The sequence below is a fragment of the Cygnus atratus genome, chromosome 24 (genome assembly GCF_013377495.2).
Source record: "Cygnus atratus isolate AKBS03 ecotype Queensland, Australia chromosome 24, CAtr_DNAZoo_HiC_assembly, whole genome shotgun sequence".
NCBI classification, from domain to species: domain Eukaryota; kingdom Metazoa; phylum Chordata; class Aves; order Anseriformes; family Anatidae; genus Cygnus; species Cygnus atratus.
The window spans coordinates 3,150,342-3,170,652 of NC_066385.1; the positions used below are offsets into that span (position 1 = coordinate 3,150,342).

General features: G+C 61.2%; 2 protein-coding genes across 3 annotated transcripts in view; both read left to right on the top strand.

Annotated features, from left to right (window-relative positions):
- The window catches only part of PLEKHA6 (pleckstrin homology domain containing A6), a 48,729-nt gene extending 35,792 nt beyond the window's left edge, over nt 1-12,937 (top strand). The window contains exons 11-27 of one of the 2 annotated variants that reach the window (XM_050715326.1): nt 292-378; nt 2,916-2,996; nt 4,397-4,465; nt 4,743-4,823; nt 5,014-5,163; nt 5,311-5,406; nt 5,886-5,997; nt 6,157-6,296; nt 6,891-7,040; nt 8,101-8,221; nt 8,391-8,500; nt 8,811-8,993; nt 9,158-9,322; nt 9,530-9,663; nt 9,771-9,913; nt 10,554-10,677; nt 11,034-12,726. In XM_050715326.1, the coding sequence (XP_050571283.1) occupies nt 292-378; nt 2,916-2,996; nt 4,397-4,465; nt 4,743-4,823; nt 5,014-5,163; nt 5,311-5,406; nt 5,886-5,997; nt 6,157-6,296; nt 6,891-7,040; nt 8,101-8,221; nt 8,391-8,500; nt 8,811-8,993; nt 9,158-9,322; nt 9,530-9,663; nt 9,771-9,913; nt 10,554-10,669 (1,938 nt within the window). In that variant the 3' untranslated portion in view covers nt 10,670-10,677; nt 11,034-12,726. Of the gene's footprint in view, nt 1-291; nt 379-2,915; nt 2,997-4,396; nt 4,466-4,742; nt 4,824-5,013; nt 5,164-5,310; nt 5,407-5,885; nt 5,998-6,156; nt 6,297-6,890; nt 7,041-8,100; nt 8,222-8,390; nt 8,501-8,810; nt 8,994-9,157; nt 9,323-9,529; nt 9,664-9,770; nt 9,914-10,553; nt 10,678-11,033 lie in introns of both variants that reach the window. The other variant, XM_035561415.2, reaches the window with a different exon arrangement.
- Nucleotides 12,938-13,916: 979 nt separating this feature from the next.
- GOLT1A (golgi transport 1A) lies at nt 13,917-15,525 on the top strand. The gene is made up of 5 exons (XM_035561348.1): nt 13,917-13,941; nt 14,549-14,640; nt 14,726-14,904; nt 15,096-15,159; nt 15,352-15,525. Exons 1-5 carry the CDS (start codon nt 13,917-13,919, stop codon nt 15,388-15,390), a joined length of 399 nt encoding a protein of 132 aa, XP_035417241.1. The 3' UTR covers nt 15,391-15,525.
- The last annotated feature ends 4,786 nt before the right edge of the window (nt 15,526-20,311 follow it).

Here is a 20,311-nt window from a genome sequence, read left to right on the forward strand (position 1 = left end):
TCCCTCCTGGCTGCTCCTGCGCTGCTGGGAGGCTGGAGAGATGGGGCAGGAGGGGAGCTTGGGGCCACCATGAGCAAGGCGATCCCAAGAGGAGCACTCTGTTGTCCCTATATTGCTGCTGCACCCCTCAAAGCCGGACCTGACCCTGCTGCAGGGCTGGGGGTCTGCACAGGGTGGGAGAGATGTGTCCCGAGCCCCTGCAGCCACTCTGAGCAGCAAAAAGGGGATGGGGGAGGCATCGCATGCCCCTCACCTGTCCCCAGGGTTTAGTGGGGTCTCCTCTCTCCCCAGTACGACTATCTGGGCGACAGGCGGCCCGTCCCCGTGGGGATGTTCCCGTACCACTACCCGGCATCTCCCACAGTCCATGACAAAATGGTATGTACGCTGCTGGCACCGACGGGGTGGGCTCGGCGGTCTGCAAGGACAGGGGGGTCACAGCTCAGGGCACTCTGGCTTGGATGGGTGAGGAGGAGCAGCTTTGTGGGTCTGAGATGGGCTGTGCCGGGCAGGTCAGGACCTCTGGTGTCTCCAGTCCCTCCTGGTCCCCCTTGGACCCCCATATGCCCGGTGATGCCCAGCTTGTCACCGCTGGGGCTGTTCCCCTGGGGATGGGGTGAGGCTGGCGCGCTCCCTGCACCTCTCCTCTCCTCGCTTCCTCACTTTTGGCTACCGCTGCTGCTTGTCCCTGAGCTGCGTTTTCCCCCTAAAGCATGGAGCTGGTGGGGGGGCGACCAGCAGGTCCCCCTGTGCAGCCCAATCCCGCAGGGCAGGAGCAGCCATTGCAGGAGGGAGAAGCATAAATTTTCATAAGCTGTCCATGCTGCCATCCATCCTCACCAGCGAGAGATGCAGGGGAGGCAAGCGGAGCCCCAAGGACAGGGACCTGCTGCTTCCAGCCGGGAGGGAGGCGTGCTGGCTGTGGAGAGCCGGGAGGAGAGCGGGGTCTGGTGTCCTGCAGCACGTCCCCGGCCACCCTCCCCACTTTGGGCAGAGGAGGTTGCCCCTTGCTTACCCAGCCCAGAGGTCTTCGCATTTCTGCAGCCTTCACCTAACCGCTTTGCTTCTTTTTTTTATGTGTTTTGTGTGTTCGTTTCTTGCCGCATGCCTGCTGGCTCCTGGTAGGATGAACTTTTAGACCTTCAGTTGCAAAGAAACCTAGAGTATTTGGACCAGCAGGTAGGCAGAGCTGGCTGCGAGCCTCACGCTGCTTCTGTCCCCGTGTGCCCTGTCCCCAGCGGCGTCCCCTTCTTTCCCAGCAGAGCATCTCTTCCCCTAACATCCATCCTCACCCCTCTTGGCATTAAAGCAGCACGAGTTGTCTTTGGTTTGCTTCCTCCATCCTTCCCCTCCGTAGGGTCACTCGTTGCTTGGCAGAGAAACCCCCCTGACAGTGCCTTCTGTGGGGTATGCTGGAGCCGGCGGGGCGGTGCGGGATGTCCCCGTGCCCAGCAGTGCCTCTGGCATCGGTGTGAGCCGAGCTGCTGCCAAAATGATGATCCAGGGCACCCAGCAAGGGGCTGCGAGCCCCTGCAGGTGGCTGGGCTGGGGCACAGAGGTGTTTGGTGCTCACCCAGGACCCCGCAGGAGGGTGAACAAGGTGTGCAGCCAGGCGAGGTGGTGTTGGTGACACTCTCGCCCCGTGCCTCCTCAAAGGCGAGAGGTTTGATGCAGGGCTGGGATCAGGAGCCCGCTGGGACTGGCACCGAAGCAGCAGCTCCTGGGATTTTGCATGCCAAGGGGTGTTTGGAGGACAGCCATGAGCTGACTTCATCCCGGGGGCAGGGGGAGGGAAGGCCTGGGAGGCAGCTGCGGGTGCGGTGGGGTGGAAAGTGCAGGCACTGCCTGAAATCAGAGAGGGGGACGGGAGCCATTGGCTGCTGCTGCCGCCCTGCGCTTGCTGCACAACCAGGCTTGCACTAAGGGAGCTGCTCCAGAGACAATCTCATTAGTCTGCAAATCCCCATCGGTGCAGTAATCACCAAGATCTGTGTCTGCCTTGGAGCAGAGCCAAGGACAAGCAGGAGCGCTCGGTGCAATGAAAGCTCTCTGGATTATTTCACAGCCATCGGCAGCAACGCTCGGTCTCTGAGACGCTTCAAAATGCTCCCTAAAAAGGCTTTCCATCTCCTCCTCCTCTCCTGCTGACCTCTGGAGAGACTAATTCAGAGTGATGTTGTTGAGTAGCTCTTTTAAAACAGTTTGCTACTTCATTTTTGCTCTCCTCGCTTGTCTGGAGAGCCGCACTGGGTGCAGTCAGGGGTTGGCTGCGCCCTGCCTCGCTGACCGGCCCCAAGCCGGGGTCTGGTCCTGGATCTGTGCTTCAGCTGCCCTCACCCCTTGGTCCTCAGGGGTTGTGGCTGTGAGGGCATCGTCTGCCTCTCGTCTTCGGGCACCTGCAGTGTTTCTGTGTGCTGCCATCCCCGCAGGAGGCTCTGCTGTTTGAGGCCACAGGGCTTGAGTGGGGGACCCTGCTGTCCCCCCGAGGCTGTGGTCCCCTCTGTACCCAGAGCGTGTCTGTGCTCATGGACAGGACGTGGAGCTGTTTGTCGTTGGGCTTGCCTGTCTGTCTACTGGGGCCACGCTGTGCGTCGCGGCCGTGGGCGTCTCTGTGCAAGCCTGTGTCTGTGTGTGCAGTTGGCTGCAGCCCAGCTCGGAGCTGGCTCGGTTGGATCTGTGTTTCCCTCTCCCCTCATCAAAGTTTTCAGCCCCCAGGATGCTCTTGACTGCCCCAAACAGGGCAGCAGCAGCCTGGGGCAGCTGTTTCCTCGTGGCTCAAGCACCTGGGACATCTCTCAGAGGTGGTACCTTGCAGCATGATGCCCCGACGGGTCCTGGACAGAGCTGCACCGACGGCACCCGAGCGCACGCGTGTCTCCGCTGACCTCTGAAATTTCCTTCCCTGTCTGTCGCAGATGAGCGAGAGCGAAACCCTGATCAGTATGGTGAACAGGATGGTGGAGACCTCCTCCCCTAGGGCTCAGCTCTACATGCAAGTAAGCCTCTGGCCGCCGGGCTGGCCCGGCCGCTCGTGCATGGCAGGCCACGTCAGCCGCCCCACACACCATCCCCGAGGTCACCTCCTGCCATCTCTGCTCATGCAAGCTCCAGCATCCATGCAGCGCCAGCACATCACGCTCTCAGGGCCCTGCTAGTCCATCCCAGGCTTTGCTAATCCATCCATGAGCCATTGCAACGCCGTAAATCCTTGTCCTGAGAGCACAAGGTGGGGACGTGGCAGTCCCAAGCCCTCGCCCTCGTTCAGGTGCTTTGCTCGCCGCTGTGTTGAAGAGGCAAGGAGAAGGCGGATCCGGAGGAATCCAGCCCAAGGATCTTAAACCAAAGCAATACCTCCGGTGTTGAGGAGAGGAAGCAGCCTGTTACCCCACGAGGCTGTGGCACGCTTCTCTCCTTTTACCTGGAGTTTGGAGAGGCTGCAAAAGCATGGGGGCACCCCAGCCGGCGTGGAGTGCAGCTCCAAATGTGGGCGCATCGAGTCACCCGGCAGCCAGAGTGGCTGTGGGGCCCTGGTGCTGCCGGCACTCGGTGCCATGAGCAGGGCAGGAGTGGGCCAGACCTGGGCAGGCATCTCTTGGATGTGTGACCGGGTGATTGTTGGTGCTTCTTGGGGAGGGGAAGGTGCCTGTTCCCATCCCTGTGCCAGGGGAGCGGGGGATGCCCTGCAGGGTGAAGCCAGAGCACCTGCGATGCTTTTGTTGGCCCGGCTCCCTGCTCGGAGGCAGCAGGATCCGCATCTGCCAGACTCTGCCGTGAGCTGAGCCGGGCATTTCCCAGGTTCAGGTCTATTTGCATTGTCCTGTGGTTTTAAATCACTCTAATGTAGCGTCTTGCTTTCTAGCAATAATGATCCCCTTCTTCCTATCTTATGCCTTTCATCTCGAGATCTTGGAGGCATTTAATTGGTGAGGTCCCATTAGTAATTTAGATTTCCAGGAAAGGAAAATGACTCACAGAGAAGCTGGATGGTAAACAGGTCCTGATGTGACGGCTGATTTATAGGTGCTTCTACTCCACTAAGTGGGATTACGGCTTAATCTTTCTGCCTTTGTTTCCCTGCCTGTGAAACGGTGGCAGCTGTATGCCAGGCAGTTAATGATTCACGAGACATCTCTCTAGCCGAGCTCTTGGCGTCTGGCGGAGAGCTTGTCTCCAGTTAACTCCTGCTGCTTGCCCGGCCAGCGGGCACCGGGGCTGGGAATGAGGAGGAGGCTGTGCCTTCCCCCCCACCGTGCTGCCTCCGGGGACTCGGCTCTCGCTTCTCCTTCCGCAGGGACCGGGAGAGGGGCTGCTCGCCGGCAGCAGCCTCTCCTTCCCGAGGGGCTCCTGGCAGCGCATCAGCTCCCAGAGCCAGGCTCACCCCGCGCTCTGCTTGCAGGTGACGCCCTTCCCTGAAGCCTACAGGGAGACTCTGCACGCCTACAAGATAAGCGAGCAAGACACCGATGTAAGAGCGAATGTCCGTGCTGCATGTCCTCCCTCTGCCCCTGACCCTACATGTCCTGTCCCTTGCAATGAGCCCGGCAGGCTGGAAACCCTCCCTGGGACCACACGTTGTCCCATTTACCCAACCCCGAGGGCTGTGCACTGGCTGCATCCCGTCTCTCCTGGAGGTCTTGGCTCCAGCCGAGCATGGATCTGGTTGCACGGGTGCCTGGTGTGCTCCACACCCCATTGCTGGGCTCTCACCCTTCCCTCCCTTTCTCTTTCCTACCCGGGAGCAGAAGCTGCTGGGGAAGCTCTGTGAGCAGAACAAGGTGCTGCGGGAGCAGGAGAGGCTGGTGCAGCAGCTCCGAGCGGAGAAGGTACATGGCGCACACAGTTTGGGGACAGCTCAGGGGGGACATTTGTGGGCTGGGGGGGATTTCATGGCCCTGCCATGGTCCCGGTAGTCTCCATGCACTAATGGCCCATTAAGGAGGGGAAAATGCTGCTTCTGCCCCAGCCGCCCTGGTGAGTGCTCTCACAGCTGCATTGCCTTCTCGTCCCCCCCAGGAGAGCCTGGAGAGTGCCCTGATGGGGACGCACCAGGAGCTGGAGATGTTCGGGAGCCAGCCGGCCTACCCGGAGAAGCTGCTGCACAAGAAGGAATCGCTGCAGAACCAGCTCATCAACATCCGCGTGGAGCTCTCGCAGGCCAGCACGGTAGGGGGCTCCCCCTCCACCACGCTCCCTGTCCCCGTTCCTGCCCCTTTCCCTGTCCCCATCCCCATCCATCCTTCCCAGAGCACCTGGCAGAGCTCTGTGCCCCATGGCTGCTGCCCAAACCCCCCTGACTCCCCCACTCCACAGGCCTTGGCCAACAGCACCGCTGAGTACGAGAGCCTGGAGAGCGAGGTGTCCGCCCTGCACGACGACCTCTGGGAGCAGCTGAACCTCGACATCCAGGTGAGCGGGACCCCAATGGCCCCAGGAGACCCTCGCTGGCCCCAAGTTCCCCCCACCAGCCCCAGCTGGTGCAGGTTGAAGTCCCCTGGTTCCTTCAGCCCTCTGCTCCTGCAAGGAGCCGATCTGCAAGCGGCTGCGGATCTCAGCGTCCTGCTTTGGCCACAGCTGGCAGCGAGCACAGGGGTGCTGATGAAGCTGAGGCACCCGGGTGCGTTGCTTCTTGGTGCTGGCGAAGGGGCTGCAAGCGCTCCCCATGCCCGTGGGGCTCTGCCAGCCCCTGCCCCAGCCTGCAGCTCCCGGCAGGAGACGAGTCGTGGGCGTGATGGTTTGGCCCAGCGGGGCTGCGTCTGTCTCAGATGAACCCCACTGAGCCCCGGGGATGGGATGTGGCAGCGGGGATGGGACATGGCCAGGACAGGGCTGGCTGCAGGGCTGACAGCGGTGGGAGCCGCTCTGACCGCTGCTTTTCGCCCCTGCAGAACGAAATGCTCAACCGGCAGATCCAGAAAGAGATCTGGCGGATCCAGGACGTGATGGAGGGGCTGAGGAAGAACAATCCGTCCCGTGGCACGGACACTGCCAAGCACAGAGGTGAGCAGGCTCAGTCCCTGCCCTGCACGGCACTGACCCCAGCATGCCACAGCTTGGGGCATCCCCTGTGACAGCGCTGCTGCGAGGCACTCACTGGGAGAGGCTGTGCTGTGGTGCACGTGCTTATTTCTGCTTTTTTTTTTTTTTTTTTTTCTGCAGTGGCCATCGGCCCCCCGGGCACGTACAGCTCCAACAGCCCCGCCAGCCCCCTGAGCTCGGCCAGCCTCACCAGCCCCCTGAGCCCCTTCTCCCTCGTCTCCGGCTCCCAGGGCTCGCCCACCAAGCCGGGTCCCAGCGAGGTGAGTGAGCCGGGGTGTCCCCAGGGAGCCCCGAGTCCTCACTTGGGCATCGGGTTTGCATGTGGCTCTGTCTGGGGGCACCGCTCTGCCCACGTCCCTGGGCTGTGGGGTCTCCTGGTGACGTCTGGGTCCGTGCCCCTCACAGGGGCTGTGTCTGGGCTCCTGCACCAAGCAGCCTGAAGGCTGGGAGTTGCTCAGCTCCAGGGCCAGCTCTTGCTGCCACCACAGTCCCTGCATCCACTGATCTCACCTGCATCCGTGGGAAGTTCAGGGTGGAACCTGGGGACTCCTCAAAGCTGCCCTGGCTGCACCAAGGCGATGCTGATGTCTCCTGGGGGCTGATAGCCCTGAGCTCGGGGAGGGTCTCTCCAGCTGCCCCCTCCCCTGCCTGGCCCCGCTGCGCATGGGAGATGGGAAAAGTCCCCCCGTGTATGGGGACACAGAAGTGCAGGACCGAATGAGCAGCCGCCAGCTGCTCTCCCTCCTCCTTCCCTGGCCTTTCTCTGTGTTTTGTCTCGTGCTCTCTCTAACTCTCTTTTCCTTCCCGTCTCCCAGTTTCTCTGCTCTCACGCCTAATGCTCCTCTCCACCCCAGGAACCCGGCCCGCCTCGACCTCCCCTCCCCAAGTCGTACGTCCCCCTGGAGCCTCCTCCGACCATCCCTCCGCTCCCTAGCGAGAGCCGCCCCTGGCCGTACCCCACCTCCCCTTCCTGGCAGCAAGGCGGCGAGGCGCAGAGGGGACAGGTACCAAAACCTCTCCCGAGCAGCCCCGAGCAGCATCCCTTCCCTCCATCCCTCCCTCCCCGACACGTCAGGGACCAGGCAGGGACAGCACGGAGGTGGCACTCAGCTAGGGGACTAGCACATGGCACCGTACCACCTCTCCGAGGGGCGCAGTGGGCAGCGACCCCAAGGCAGCTTCACCGTGGCCTCTCCAAGTCCCCGACACCCATGCATAGCACCCACGTGGATGCTCAGGACTGGGACAGGCTCCTCTTGGGTAGCTGGAGGTGTAAATCTGCTGCAGCCCCAGCCTCTCTGCTTTCCTCTGCCCTCTCCTCTCTCGCTGTCCTTCTGCAGCACCACTCCCTGCTGCACCAGGGGCCGCAGAGCTCGGCCGTCCTGGGGCGACTGTGTGTGCAAACCCAGACCTGGAGGTTCCTGGTCCCATCTCAGCCATGTTCCCACCTGGGAATGGGGCCACGTTTGGACTCTGGGAGACAGAAGTGTCCTTGCAGCTGGGTGATCCTCAGGGGGGTCAGGATGCATGCATGTGGGGCTGTAAAAACAAAAGCTGTGCTGAGCTGGGAATGATTATGGACCCAAGCGTGAGTGGCACCAGCGCGTGCTCAGGGTGCAGGAGGGAAAGGACCCCAAAAACAGCCCTTGGCTCACTCCCTGTTGCTGCCTGGTGCCTGCCCCAGCTCGTGCCCTCGTGGGACCTGGCCCCCTCCTGCAGGCAGGGGCTGGAGCTCAGCACGGGGCCCCTCCAGCCCGGAGCTCCTGGGAGCCCCCTCCAAGCCGTGTCAGGACCGTCCCCCCGCAGATGGGTTTTCCAACACAGGGCTGTGTCACCAGGACGCTGAGGGGTGCCTGGCCACGAGCTGCAGTGCTCTCCCAGCCCATGGCCCCACTGAAGGAGTACGCTTTGGGTGTGCTAGTGGTCTGCTTGGCCAGCGTCCATGTGCCCCAGGAGCATGTCTGGGGCCGTGTTCCCCCCCGGGGCAGTGTGTGTGTGTTCCCAGGCAGAGTGTGGCTGCCCAGCAAGGTGGTGGCTCACCGGGGACTTGCTTTGCCCCCGCAGCCCAAGCCGAGCTTCGAGCAGAGCAAGGAGACACAGCGAGCGGCTGCCCCTGCTGCCCCCGCCGAGGGGCCGCCGAGCCGGCAGGAGCAGGAGGCAGAGAAGCAAGCGGCTCTCAACAAAGGTACGGCACAGGCCCAGCAGGTCCTGCTCCAGCAGGCTCCCCAAGCCTGCCCTGGCCATGGGGAATGTCTACACAACGGTCTCCAGCTCTTCCCCAGCACCGCACATGGCTGGGACCCTGCCCTGCGTCCCCAGGGATGCTCAGCCTGGTGTTTCTGTTTGTCCTGCAGTGGGCATCGTGCCCCCCCGAACCAAGTCTCCACCGGAGGAGGAGGTGGTGCCCACGGGCAGCATGCTGAGGAGGAGCGCCGGCGGCATGGCCAACGGGCTGGGATCCAAGGCATGGCCCGCAGCGAGGGGCTGGGGCCGGGTTGGCGACGCTGGGTGCTGGGCTGGCTGTGGGGGCTCTTCTGCGGCCGTGATGCTGCTCTGCTCCCCAGTGCCATGGGGAGAGGGTGGGGGGAACAATCGCTGCGTGGTTCTGCATCTCAGCACCCAGCTGGGAACCTCCTGGACTCTGTGGGTGCCTCTCTTTGCCCCAGGAGTGGGCTGAGCACAGCAGTCCATTGCAGAGGGATGCAGCACGGGTGGATGGGGCTGGATCCTGCTCCGTTCAGGGGTCCGTGACCATGGGGCTGGGCTCTTCCCAGGAGAGGCCGAAGAGCGCCGTGTTTGCCAACGAGACGAAGGTGAAGATGAGCGTGGAGGAGCAGATCGACCGCATGAAGCGCCACCAGAGCGGCTCCATGAAGGAGAAGCGGCGCAGCCTGCAGCTCCTGGGCAGCCAGCAGCCCGACACCCCCAGCACGAAGGCACCCGCCTCCTACAAAGTGGTGAGACCCTGCACCAGCACTTCACCCCCAGCACAGCAGGCTTTGCCTCGCGGGGGTGCTCTGAGCTCCCTGAAGGTGGTGAAGGGGCAGACGGGACACTGGGGGCTGTGGCAGGGGACAGTTTGCTGGTCCAGGGGGCTCAGCGGGGCTGGGGTCCCTCACAGGTGCGCCGGCACCGCAGCATTCACGAGGTGGACATCTCGGACCTGGAGGCAGCGCTGCGCTCCGACGACCCCGGCAAGGTCCACGAGACGCCCCGGGAGGAGATCGCCCGGCTGCGCAAGATGGAGCTGGAGCCGCAGCACTACGACGTGGATATCAACAAGGAGGTGAGGACGGGAGGGACGAGCGTGGGCTTGGGGCATCCCCACTGCCGGAGAGGGTCGATCCAACCCCTGCATTGTGTGGGATCCTGGAGCCAGAGCGAGTGCCCATGCAGGTGGTGGGAGCTGAGGGAGACTGGGGAAGGTGGGTGCTGGTGTGGGGATGGGTCCTGGTGGCCGGCGCTCAGCTCAGCCCCTGTTGCTGCACCCCAGCTATCCACGCCAGACAAAGTCCTCATCCCCGAGCGGTACATCGAGCTGGAGCCCGACACGCCGCTCAGCCCCGAAGAGATGAAGGAGAAGCAGAAGAAGGTGGAAAGGATAAAAACTCTCATTGCCAAGTCCAGGTGAGGCTGCAGCACCCGCAACCCGCGTGCGCGCCCTTCCCCGGCACCCCGGTGCACCCCACCACCAAGGGCAGCCACAGGCACTGAAGTCCCCGCTGTCCCCGCAGCCTGCAGAATGTCATCCCCCTGGGCGAGGGGGAGGTGGATGCCCCCCAGGACCCCGAAACACAGCTGCAGGAGCAGGAGAAGAGGATAGAGATCTCGTGTGCGCTGGCTGCTGAGGCATCCCGCCGGGGCCGCATGCTCTCGGGTAAGGCACGGGGGGACACGGAGGGTCCTGGACACCTGGCCAGCAACTTCCAGCCCTGCAGGAGATGGACTGCGGGTGCTGAACATGCAGGAGGAGTGGCTGCAGGGTGGAGCAGGCAGGTTGGATGACCAGCTCATGGCCTGGCCAGGCAGCAGAGCATGGTGCAGGGAACCACCACGCAGCAGGCGAGCCAGCCCGGCAAGCCAGGCGATGCCAGCGGCTGCGGGGTGATGCCAGCGGCTACCAGGGCCGTACCTGGGGCCACCTTCCCCTGCAGCAGCACTGAGCAGCGTGGGATCAGTCAATGTCAAAACCAATCTTTCTGCCCCACGTCCAAGGAAAGAAACCCAGCTCAGAGAGTGCTCGGGGGCTGGGAAGCACCGCCGATGCACTGCGGTGGCGTGCGGTGCCTGAGCGAGCGCGGTGCCTTGTCCATGAGGAGCCCAGTGGGGAGCTCACGTGTGCCGGTCGCCACTGTGGCTGTTTGTCCTAACCACGCTTGCTTCCTCCCTTCCTTCCTCTTCGTTTCCTCCCCTCCGCTAACCTGCCCGCTGGGAGCCGCCTGTCGCTGTGCCGCCTCTCCCATCCCGCTGCCTCCAGCTTGTGTTCTTCACGCCCTTCTCCCATTTCTTGTTTCCAGCTCAATGCGCTACCCCAAGCCCTCCCACCTCCCCAGCCTCCCCGACTCCACCGACCAACCCCCTCTCGTCTGAAACATCCCGGGTCGCCGACAGCAGCCATTTTATGCGTGTCTGAGCCATGAAGTAAGCACCTTTTCTCTTGTACTTCATCCCATCCTCTCCAGCCGGGGACGGGCGGGGGGTGCCTCTTCCCCCGGCCTCCTTTTCCACCCGGCGGCCGCCCATCGCTGCTTGCTCCAGCTAACATCTCCTGAGCCACGTCAGCCCCGGCTCCTCCTATGGAACAAGTGCAAGTGCCCTGCACGGTGAAGCCCCCCGTGTGGGACAGCCGCGGAGCCCAGGCTGGGCACGGGGGCTGAGCCAGCTGCTGGCCCCGGGAGGTGCTGCGTACGGGGTCAAGACCTCACAGGGCTTTTCTCTAAGCTGCTCGAGGGTCTCTGTGGCGCTCGTGGCTCATCCCCGCTCTCCTCTCCCTCCAGCTCAAGCCCTGGCCACTGCCAGCGCCGTCAAGTTCCACGGGGCCACGTTTTAGCGCGCCGAGACGCGCCCCGACTCGACACCGAACCTCTCCTCGGCCATCGTTTTTGGTTCTTCTGGACCCCTCCCTCCTTCCCACCAATGGCGAGACCCCCCTGGGATGGATGAGCGGGGAGATGTGGCACGGACGACACCGGCTGCTCTGCCCCGTCCTGGACGAGATGTGCGGGTGCTGGGAGTTGGTCCGCTGGAGCATGGACCCCAAGGACTGGGGGTCCTGAGCTGCCCGCTGGCAAAGGGATGGATCTGTGGTGGCCTGGGTGCCAGGCTGGCCGGGACAGCCATAGAGGGGGACACTTGCAGCAGTGGTCCTGGCACAGCCAGCCCTCTCCCTGCTGGGGCAGCCCTGGAGGAGCGCAGCACCCTCCGTCTCTCCATGCTGATGTGTTGGCATCCCAAAAGTCTGCAGCGAGGCTCCTCCACCTGGAGCTTAGCCATCCCACCACGGGTGGTGCTTTCACCTCGTGCTGGAGGCTCCATCTCTGCTCTTTGGATGCTCGCTCCCTTCCCTGTGCCCTGAAACTGCTTTTAGCATCCATCTCGCTGGAGGGAGTCACCAGCAGAGCCTGGCAGCCCCATCGTGCCTCGTGCCCGGGGCTCAGCAGAAGGAAGGAGGAGCTGTGCGGGGTCGGATGGAGAGGGGACAGGGAGGACTCGGGGAGGATTATCCTGGGTGCTGGGGTGGTGCGAGGGCTGCCCGGTGCGGTGCTGGCACGGAGCAGCAGGTCTGGGAAGGGACTGGGATGTTGGAAAGGAGCAGAGGAGTGGCACGAAGCCACGGCTCGCTGGGCCGAGCAGGAATCTGTGCGGGTGGCTGGGGACGGTGCCGAGAAGGGGTCTGGGTTTGGGCCATGAGCACCTCGGGTGGCAGCAGTGGGGTCTGTCCTCAGTGCACTCCCACACACTGTCTGTGGTCACCCCCAGCACCCATGGGTGCCCAAGGCTGGGGGGACACATGGGGAGCAACTTGGGGCTGCAAAGAGCCGGGACACCTCTGGGTGTCTGTGCAAGCCGGGCTGCTGGAGGAGGGGGCTCCTTGCCCCACAGCCCCGGGCTGGGTTAATGAGCACCAGGGGGTGACGGATTTGGGGGGCAGGGCTGGGGGGACCCCAGCTGTGCTCGCATCCTCCGGTGCCAGCATGGGCCAGGGCCCTCTGAAAACCTGACAGCGCATCTCACCCCGAGACCTTGCCATTGCACTCCAACCCCTGTGGCTTGTTCTTTTCTTTTTTTTCTGTAGCGGGTTTACCCTTTTCTTTAGCTTTTCAGAGGGAGGACAAAAAGCTGGTCCTGCCGGGAAACAGCATCAGGCTGTGCAGGGCCGGGAGGGGTGAGGCGGATGGGGTGAGGAGCCAGATGCTGACCATCCCCTAGCTTTTTCCCCACTGGCTGGATCCTGACGCCCTGGCCAGCCCCCTGCCCTGTGCCTGTGTGCTGCCACGAGGCCCCCCCTCTGCGTCCCCATCGCTCCCCCGATCGTAGCAATACTCCTAGGATCCCAGGAACCCCAAGCCCGCTCCGCTCCCAAGCCTCCTGCAACCCTCTTAGCTCATAAAGCTGGCCCTTTATTTTGCTATTACATGCCTTAATATATGTTTTATGGAAATTCTACATTTATAATATATATATATATTTGTTTTTCTCTTCTTTTCTGGGAGGTACTGTTTTGTGCTAATCTCTCTCTCTGCAGGGTTGTTGGCACCAGCCCTGCCAATGCATTACAAAAGCAGATTCTTTGCCAATTTATCAGAAAAAGAAAAAGAAAAAAAAGAACTATTTAAAATATATATATATTTTCTGCTTTTATTAAAAGCAAATTTATTTAAAATAAAATATAAAGAGACTGTAAGTTTGAAGAGATGACGCCTTTATTTCCCCGTCCCTGGGCGCAGAGGCGTGCTGGCCGGGGCAGGCTCCCCAGCTGGTGTAAATCGGGGTGCTGGGGGTGGTGCAGACCCCTTTACACTGGCTGTGCACACCTGCCTGGGGGGGGGCACGCAGGCCTGTAGCTGGCAAATTGCCCCCGTCTCCAGTGGCTGGAGGAGGTGGGCGCGTGGCCGTGCCCCTGCCCCTGGTGCGCGGGGTCCGAGCCTGCGCCAGGCTGCGAGCGCAGCCCCGTGCACCAGCATCCCGCGGCTGCAGTGTTGTGGAACTGGGTTGTCGTTTTGTTTTTTAGGGAAAAAAAAATACATTTTAATTCTTAATTTTATTTTGGTTATTATTTTTCATAACACTTCATATAGCAGTGACTTGTAACCGAGAAGGAATTTGCATCGGGAGGAAATCTATTTATGCACTGGGGGGGGGGGGGGGGGGGAAGGGGATAGTTGTTTTCTGGATTTTTTTGCTAGTGTTAGAGAAATAAAAGTATCTATGAAAAAACGCGATGCCGGTGTCTTTTGTACTGTGTTGACCTCAGGTAACAATTTTAATACCAGACTGAACAGTGGGCAGACATCTGTAGGGTCTCACCGTGCAGGAAGGACCTTGCCCGTAGCTCAGGGGCTGGCGGCACGTTCTCCTCCCTCTCCCTGTTTTACTGGGTTTATTTCCCCTTTAGGATTTATTTTAGATGCAGCTACTCAACAGAGGGGAAAAAAAAAATGTTGTACCCGGCAAATTTGTATAAACCCAAGAAATAAAAGTGGCCGGTTTGGAAAGGGAGCCTGCTCCTGGCGTCCCCGCCGGTGGAGCCGCGGCGCTGCGGGGCCGTTAATGATTTGCAGGATGACGTGGGGACCGAAGGCCTTTCCAAGGGTCACTGCCAGGGAGTGCGTGGAAGGGCGGCCGCCCTCGCCGGCCTCACCCGGCCCCCCGGCAGCAAGATGGTGACTCTGAGCGACTTCCAGCGTAAGCGGGCAGCCGGTGGCCGCGGGGATGCTCGGCAGGGTGTGGGATGCGCCGTGGGGACGTGCCAGGACTGGAGGCTGCTGGTTGGGGACATCGGGGCAGGGAGAGGGGACGATGGCGTGAAGCCCATCGTGGTGCGGGGAGCATGGGGGGAGCCTGGATGGGATGTGGGTGCTGCGCCCCGGTGGGTGCTGGTGTTGCGGGGGGCTCTGCAGGGGGAGCAGCGCTGTGGGGCCGGCTCTGCCCTCGCTCTCTGCCCCTGCTTTGCATGAGGAGAGGCGAGCAGGGAGGTGCCGGCTCCTCGCTGCCTGCCTGAGCATCTCCAGCCTCTCCCAGCACCCGCAGCCTTTGTGCAACTGTTCAGGCAAATGAAAGAGATGACCTTCCCATTTATGTTTTCCTTGTGGTTTTAGTCTGTATTCGGCAGCCCGGAGGGGTTTTAGGGAATCCAGCCGCCTGCCCAAGGTTTTGGCAGGTGGAAAACCTTTGGAGAGAATCTGAAAGAACATTTCTGGGAGGGAATGGGATGGGGAGGCTCCAAGAAGAGCAACCGCAGCCCGAGGCGGGGCTTTGTGCCAGAGCCCTCGTCTCAGCCTGTCCTCCACAGGGATCGGCCTGGGACTGGTCGGCTTTGGTGTCTTCTTCATCCTCTTTGGGATGCTCTTGTACTTCGACTCGGTGCTCCTGGCCTTTGGGAACGTGAGTACACCCAGCTGGGGAGGCCCGGAGCCAAAGGACCGTCTGAGCCAGGCTCATCTCACCCATCCCACTTTCTTCCTCCCAGATCCTCTTCCTTGCAGGCTTGATCTTCATCATCGGCTTCAGGCGGACCTTCACCTTCTTCTTCCAGAGGCAAAAGCTGAAGGGCACCAGCTTCTTCCTGGGGGGGATCCTCATCGTCCTCATGCGGTGGCCGCTCCTGGGCATGCTGCTGGAGGCTTACGGCTTCGTCAGCCTCTTCAGGTCTGTCCTGCGGCACCCGGCTGCCACGGCACAGGGGTGGGGGCAGCACCAAATCCACGCCACCAGCATCTGCCACGGGATGAAACAGCCCCGCAGCTTGCTGGCCATGGCACCATCATGGGCACAGCGCAGCCCCCCAGCCCCAGGCAGACCCCGCTGCCCTCCTAACAGAGCCTTTTGTTTTGGTGCAGGAGTTTTTTCCCGGTGGCTTTTGGGTTTTTGGGCTCGCTGGGAAATATCCCCGTCCTGACCAAGGTGAGCAGGGCACTGGGCAAGGATTTCACCCATGGATGCTTGGGGTCTTCACTCCATGGGTGATGTAAATCGCTGGCACTGCTGAAATAAATCATCGTGGATGTACAGGGGAACGTCACCATGGCCTCCGCGCAGCTCCTGGAGGATGCACTGAAATATTTTACCACTAATCCAGTTCTGTCCCTCTTGCAGCTCTTGCAGAAGCTGGGAGAAAGCAGCTCCATGGTGTGACCGCAGGATGGGTCCAGCTGGAGACGGGGCAGCGCGGGCGAGCCATGGGTCCCGCGGGACCGGGAGCTGCTGCCCCAGGGCTCGGAGCTGGCCCCGCTGCAGGGACAGTGCCTCACAGGCTGCGCCAGGCAGGCTTGGTAGCTATTATTTTATTTTATTTTTTCTTCCCCTGATGAGAATTTGATTTAATTAAAAAACGTGTCTGAGACTGAACCCAGGCTGTGCTCCTTTCCTGAGGCTCAGAGCCTGCTCCGGCTCTGGCTCCTCTTAGTGCCACCCAGAAGGATGATGGCCTCGGTGGGAGGTGGCACCAGGACCTTCCCACGGCCACAGCTGGTGATGGCACGGGGACCTTGCCGTGGCCACGGCTCGTGGTGGCACGGGGAGCTCGCAGGGGCTGTGGCTGCCTTCCCACGCACCCAGCGGGGCCGTGGGCTGCGGCAAGCAGAGCCCAGGGAGCAGCAGGAGAGGGCAGGGGAGGTTAGGAAAACACCCATTAAACCCCATTAACATTTCATGACCCCATCGGAGGAGAGTAAATTACCCCTTTCAAATCCAGTGACCATAAAAAAGCAAACGACATCCGAGGTTATTAATTAATTGAGAGATGCTGGGGTGGGAGGGGGGCTGAAGCACTTGTAGGGAAGCATGCAGACATGGAGCTGCTATCTCGGAGCACTATCAGCCTGTGTTTGCGTTTCCCACAGCCCCATTTCCCATGGGATGCACCCGGCCTGGGCGCACTGGTGGCAACTTGGCTGGGGCTGCTGGTGGAGCTGGGGCAGCCAGGACGGCTCTGAGCAGGGGACTGGGACTGGCTGTTTGGGATGGCTGCTGGGGGCAGTGAGGTGAGTTTGAAGGAACCATTTTTTCCTGGGATGCAGGAGAATCCTCTCTCCAGGAGCAGCAGCTGCCAGCTCGATAACCCGGCGGGGCTGCGATCCGAGGCACGAGCTCCGTGGATTCAAGCCAGGTTCCTGTGAGCACTCGGGGAGCCGGGTGCAAGTCAGGAGTTTAATTAAACCGGGGCAATCACATCAAAGCGGGTCCCTGTGCAGATCCCCTTCTTAAATTGCAAGAATTAATTAACGAGGTTGCGCTGAACCTGTTCCCTCCTGATTGAAGCGCAGGCCCCGGAGAGGCAGTGGCTGTGCCCGGCGGCACTCCGCAGGCACTGCAGCGGGGCGAGGGCTGCAGTTGCTTTGCAGCAGGTGAAAGCGGAGCTGGGAACAGCTCTGGGAGCGCAGCTGATGTGGGGTATCTCGTTTGGGCACCCAAAGCCCAGCCCCAGCACCCAGCTGAGCCCTGGGTTGCAGGGTATGAGCTCTCCGGTGGGAATAAAGCAGCGCAGCCCTAGGGGGAGCTCTGTTTGGGGGAAGCTGCCCCTTGCTGCTGGTTTGCAGGGGGCACCTTCAGTCTGAGTGCAGGTTGTTAGCTTTTTTCCCATCCTGAAAGCCTCTGCTGCAGTTTCCTGGGGTGAGCTTGGCTGTGGGTAGGAGGAAGGCAGGAGTGGGACAGGCATCAGGGTCACGTTTGGTGGTAAAGGAGACGGGCTTGGAGCACACCAAGAGCTGGGACGAGCTCAGACATCCCAGGCTCGGATATCACGCAGGTGGCTGAGGGCTGCAGCCTCCTTGGCGCATATCTGTGATGCCTGTCTTTGCTCCATCCCAGCTGAAAACCTGCATTTGGGCTGCAGAACTTCTCACAGACAGACTTCATCTGCTGGGAGCCACCGAAGACAGAGGCATGGTGCTGGAAACCTCACGTGCACCGTAACAAAGCTCTCTATATTTAACCCCCCATCCCTGGGGCAGTCCGTGAGCTGCCTCGGGGGCAGAGTGGATGCTACCCTCCTGGGCCTGCGTCAGAGCCTCCTCTCAGGGTGATGTTTTCCCTCTGCTTCAGCCAACTGCTGCCTCCGTGGGACCTGCTGGAGGGGGTTTGGTTTTAGGAAAACACTTTGGGTGAAGCCCTGGCTCTGCTGACGTCAGTGGCTGAATTCCCCCTGGTGCTGGTGCAATTCGTTTTCCTCTCCATCTTTCCCAAAAGTTGCTTTTACGCTTGAGCTTTTCAGTCCTTTGGAGCAAGGATCCTCACGTGTTTTTGTTTTCTTTTCCCCCAGCAACAAACTCAGGCTAGAGATGTGTGTAAAATACGTGGGAAGCACAGAAATGCAGCTACTTTTTGTATTGTTTTAAGAGATCCCTCAAGAAAAATAAAGCTATTTTGCAGAATTTCCTAATGATGTTGCTTAGAGAGGGATGGTTACAAGCACGAAGCTCAAACTTTATTCTGAAGTGCCCTTGTTCAGATCAGCCCAGCATTAGAGAGGAGCACAATTTCCTTGCAGGAAAGTGTTGTTGCCCTTTGGAAAGCATTTTCCTTGAATCCGCTCTTAGCTCAATCACTTGGCTCCTTGAAAGCAGGCAGGAAATAACTTGAAGAGTATTCCCCTGTTATTTCCAGATGAGCTGCTCCTTCTAGGATGTGGAACTGTGCGAAACCCTCTGAAGGAACCTGCAGCAGGCTCCCAGCAGCAGCACACAAATCAGCCGGGGGAAATTGCAGCCTTGCCTGATGGCCTCTTATCTTAACTCGTTGCAAATTCAGGTGCTTTGGTGAGCAGAACTCCACGATGCTTCAGGGCTCTGTGGGAAGGGCTCAGCACCCTCCTCGTGGGTCTGATCTCCCTTAGGGCAGGGGATAAAGTCCGGGAGGTCTGGAGGCAGCTGATGTCCCTGTGGCTGTCCTTCTGTGCGCTAGCAGTGCTGCTCCCCCCTGCCCTACTCCCTATAACCCCGCACACAAACGCACCCTTTGCTGGTTATTTAGAGCCCCGTGGCAGCTCTTTCCGTCGCTGCTCCCGTGCACCATCTGCTCGTCCTGTCGTTGGTGGAGGTGGCTGGAAAATGCCTTGAGGGGATTTTCCTTGCACGGAGGAAGGAGCCGTGCACCAAGGGGTCATCCTCTGGCACTGCCTGCCTGGTTGCTTGCCTGCCAGCCCAGCCCTGGGGCTGGCACTGCCTGCTGCAAGGCAACAGCCCTCAGTTCTTCTGCAGCTCCCCTGCCACGGGCTTCGGTAAGTTGGTTTTGCCTGTTTAAGTCTTGGTTTTCCTCCCTGGGGACCAGCACCAGGCAGTGCCTGGCCCTGTACCCGCATCCCATTGCCTTTCCCAGCTGCTTCCCACTCCGGTGGCCCCAGGGGGACGAGTCCATCTGTCCCTCCTGCGGGAAAGCTGAGCCTGGAACCATACCCTGCAGCTTCAGCATCCTTGGGGTCCTGTGGACGTGCTCTCCCCTGGTCAAAGCAGAGCTGGAAACGCCGGAGCCCCACGGCCCCGTGCCCTGGGATCACCTTCCCTGGGCTGACGCGGTCCCTTTTGATGTCACGCTGCAACCCCAACCCCTCCTTTGGGGACCTGGGCTCTGCAAAGCTAACAAGCCCATGGGATGCCCAGGAAGGGGATTTATGCCTGGTGGCTCCTCGCCAGGGGCCAGGCTGCTGCCTCCTGACCCCTCTGCCCGCTGCAGCCCGCGCTGGGGGCACGAGGCCGCCCCCAGTGACGCAGTGCCGGGGCCCTGCGTGGGAAAAGACGTCAGGGCCGGGGGGCAGCATGGCCGGCGGGGGCTGAACCTCGGTGCCCGCTGGGTTCAGCCTTCCCCAGCTCCAAATGCTGCGGCCAAAATTCCCAAGGGATTTTTTGTTTTGTTTTGGTGGGGGGAAGGAGGCTGAAGCCCTGGTTTTGGAAACAAGGTGTCTGTAGGTTGTGGGGTGTCCTCCTCACCCCCCCCAACACCTGTTTCCCCTGGGCAAGGATGCCAGCAGTGCCCTGGACAAATCCTGGCTGCAGCAGGAGTGTGCTGGCATGTTTACGTAGCTGGGGGTTTCAAGGAAGGGCCATGTGCAGCAGCAGGTTTCTTCCGAGAACATTTTTATTGCTGCTGCAGTAATTTCCTACCAAGGTTCCCTGGGGTCAAGTGCTGGGCTCGGAGCCACGGGGCCTGATCCAGCACACGGGCACCCTGCACACCAGAGCCGCAGCCTGGGCTGGGTGCTGAGCAGGGAGCCACAGCCCTGCATGAGCCATCCGTGTTCCTTGTGTGAAGGAGATGCTGCTGCTGGTTTGGGGCAGCTCAGCTTGCCATCTGTGCATCCCCTTGGTTCATGTCCCTTCCAAAATGTAGGGCAGGGGACCGCAAATTGGCCCCCCAGCAGTGCTGAGCTCCTCTGCACCCTGCTCATAGCGGGTAGAGAGCCGGCAGCTCCTCCTGACCAGCTGCAGGTGCTCGTACCTTGATCAACTCCAAGTTCAGCTCCTCTCTGCCCCCGGGTCCTCTTCCCTTGCTGGTGTCACTAAGCTGGGGGGGGGCTTCTCCCCCTTTGCTGGGCTCAGAGCAGCCCCCATAAGGGCAGCAGGGGCTGGTGGGCTTGCACATAGCGTCCGTATGGCCAAGGGGCTGCGGTTGCTGATCCTACCCCTGGCCCTTTGGGAAAACCCCACTCCTCTGCTCTCCTCTGCCCTGCTCAGCTCGGGGCAGGCTCCTGGGCAGCATGGCCAGGCTAGAGCCAAGCCACCCCTGTGTCCCTGTCACCAGTATCTTTCCTGAGGGACACCCACAGGCGCTTGGCCCATGTCCTGCAGGTGCTGTGCCAGCGATGGCCTGGTGCTGGCACCAAGCAGGGCTGAGGAGAACGTGGGTTAGGGGCTCGCAGCCACTCCCAGCTGCCTTTGCCAGCCCATGGGATCCACCATGGGCACCCCCCAGCCACCTGCACCTCGCTGCCTGCAGCATCCCCAGCCCTCCCTTGGCCAGCGGGGAGGAGAAACCCACGGGGAGGCAGAAGCCCAGGCTATAAAAGCATCCTCCCCTCTGGGACGCAGGGAAGCAAAGGAGGAGGCTGCCCTGGGAGAGCGCG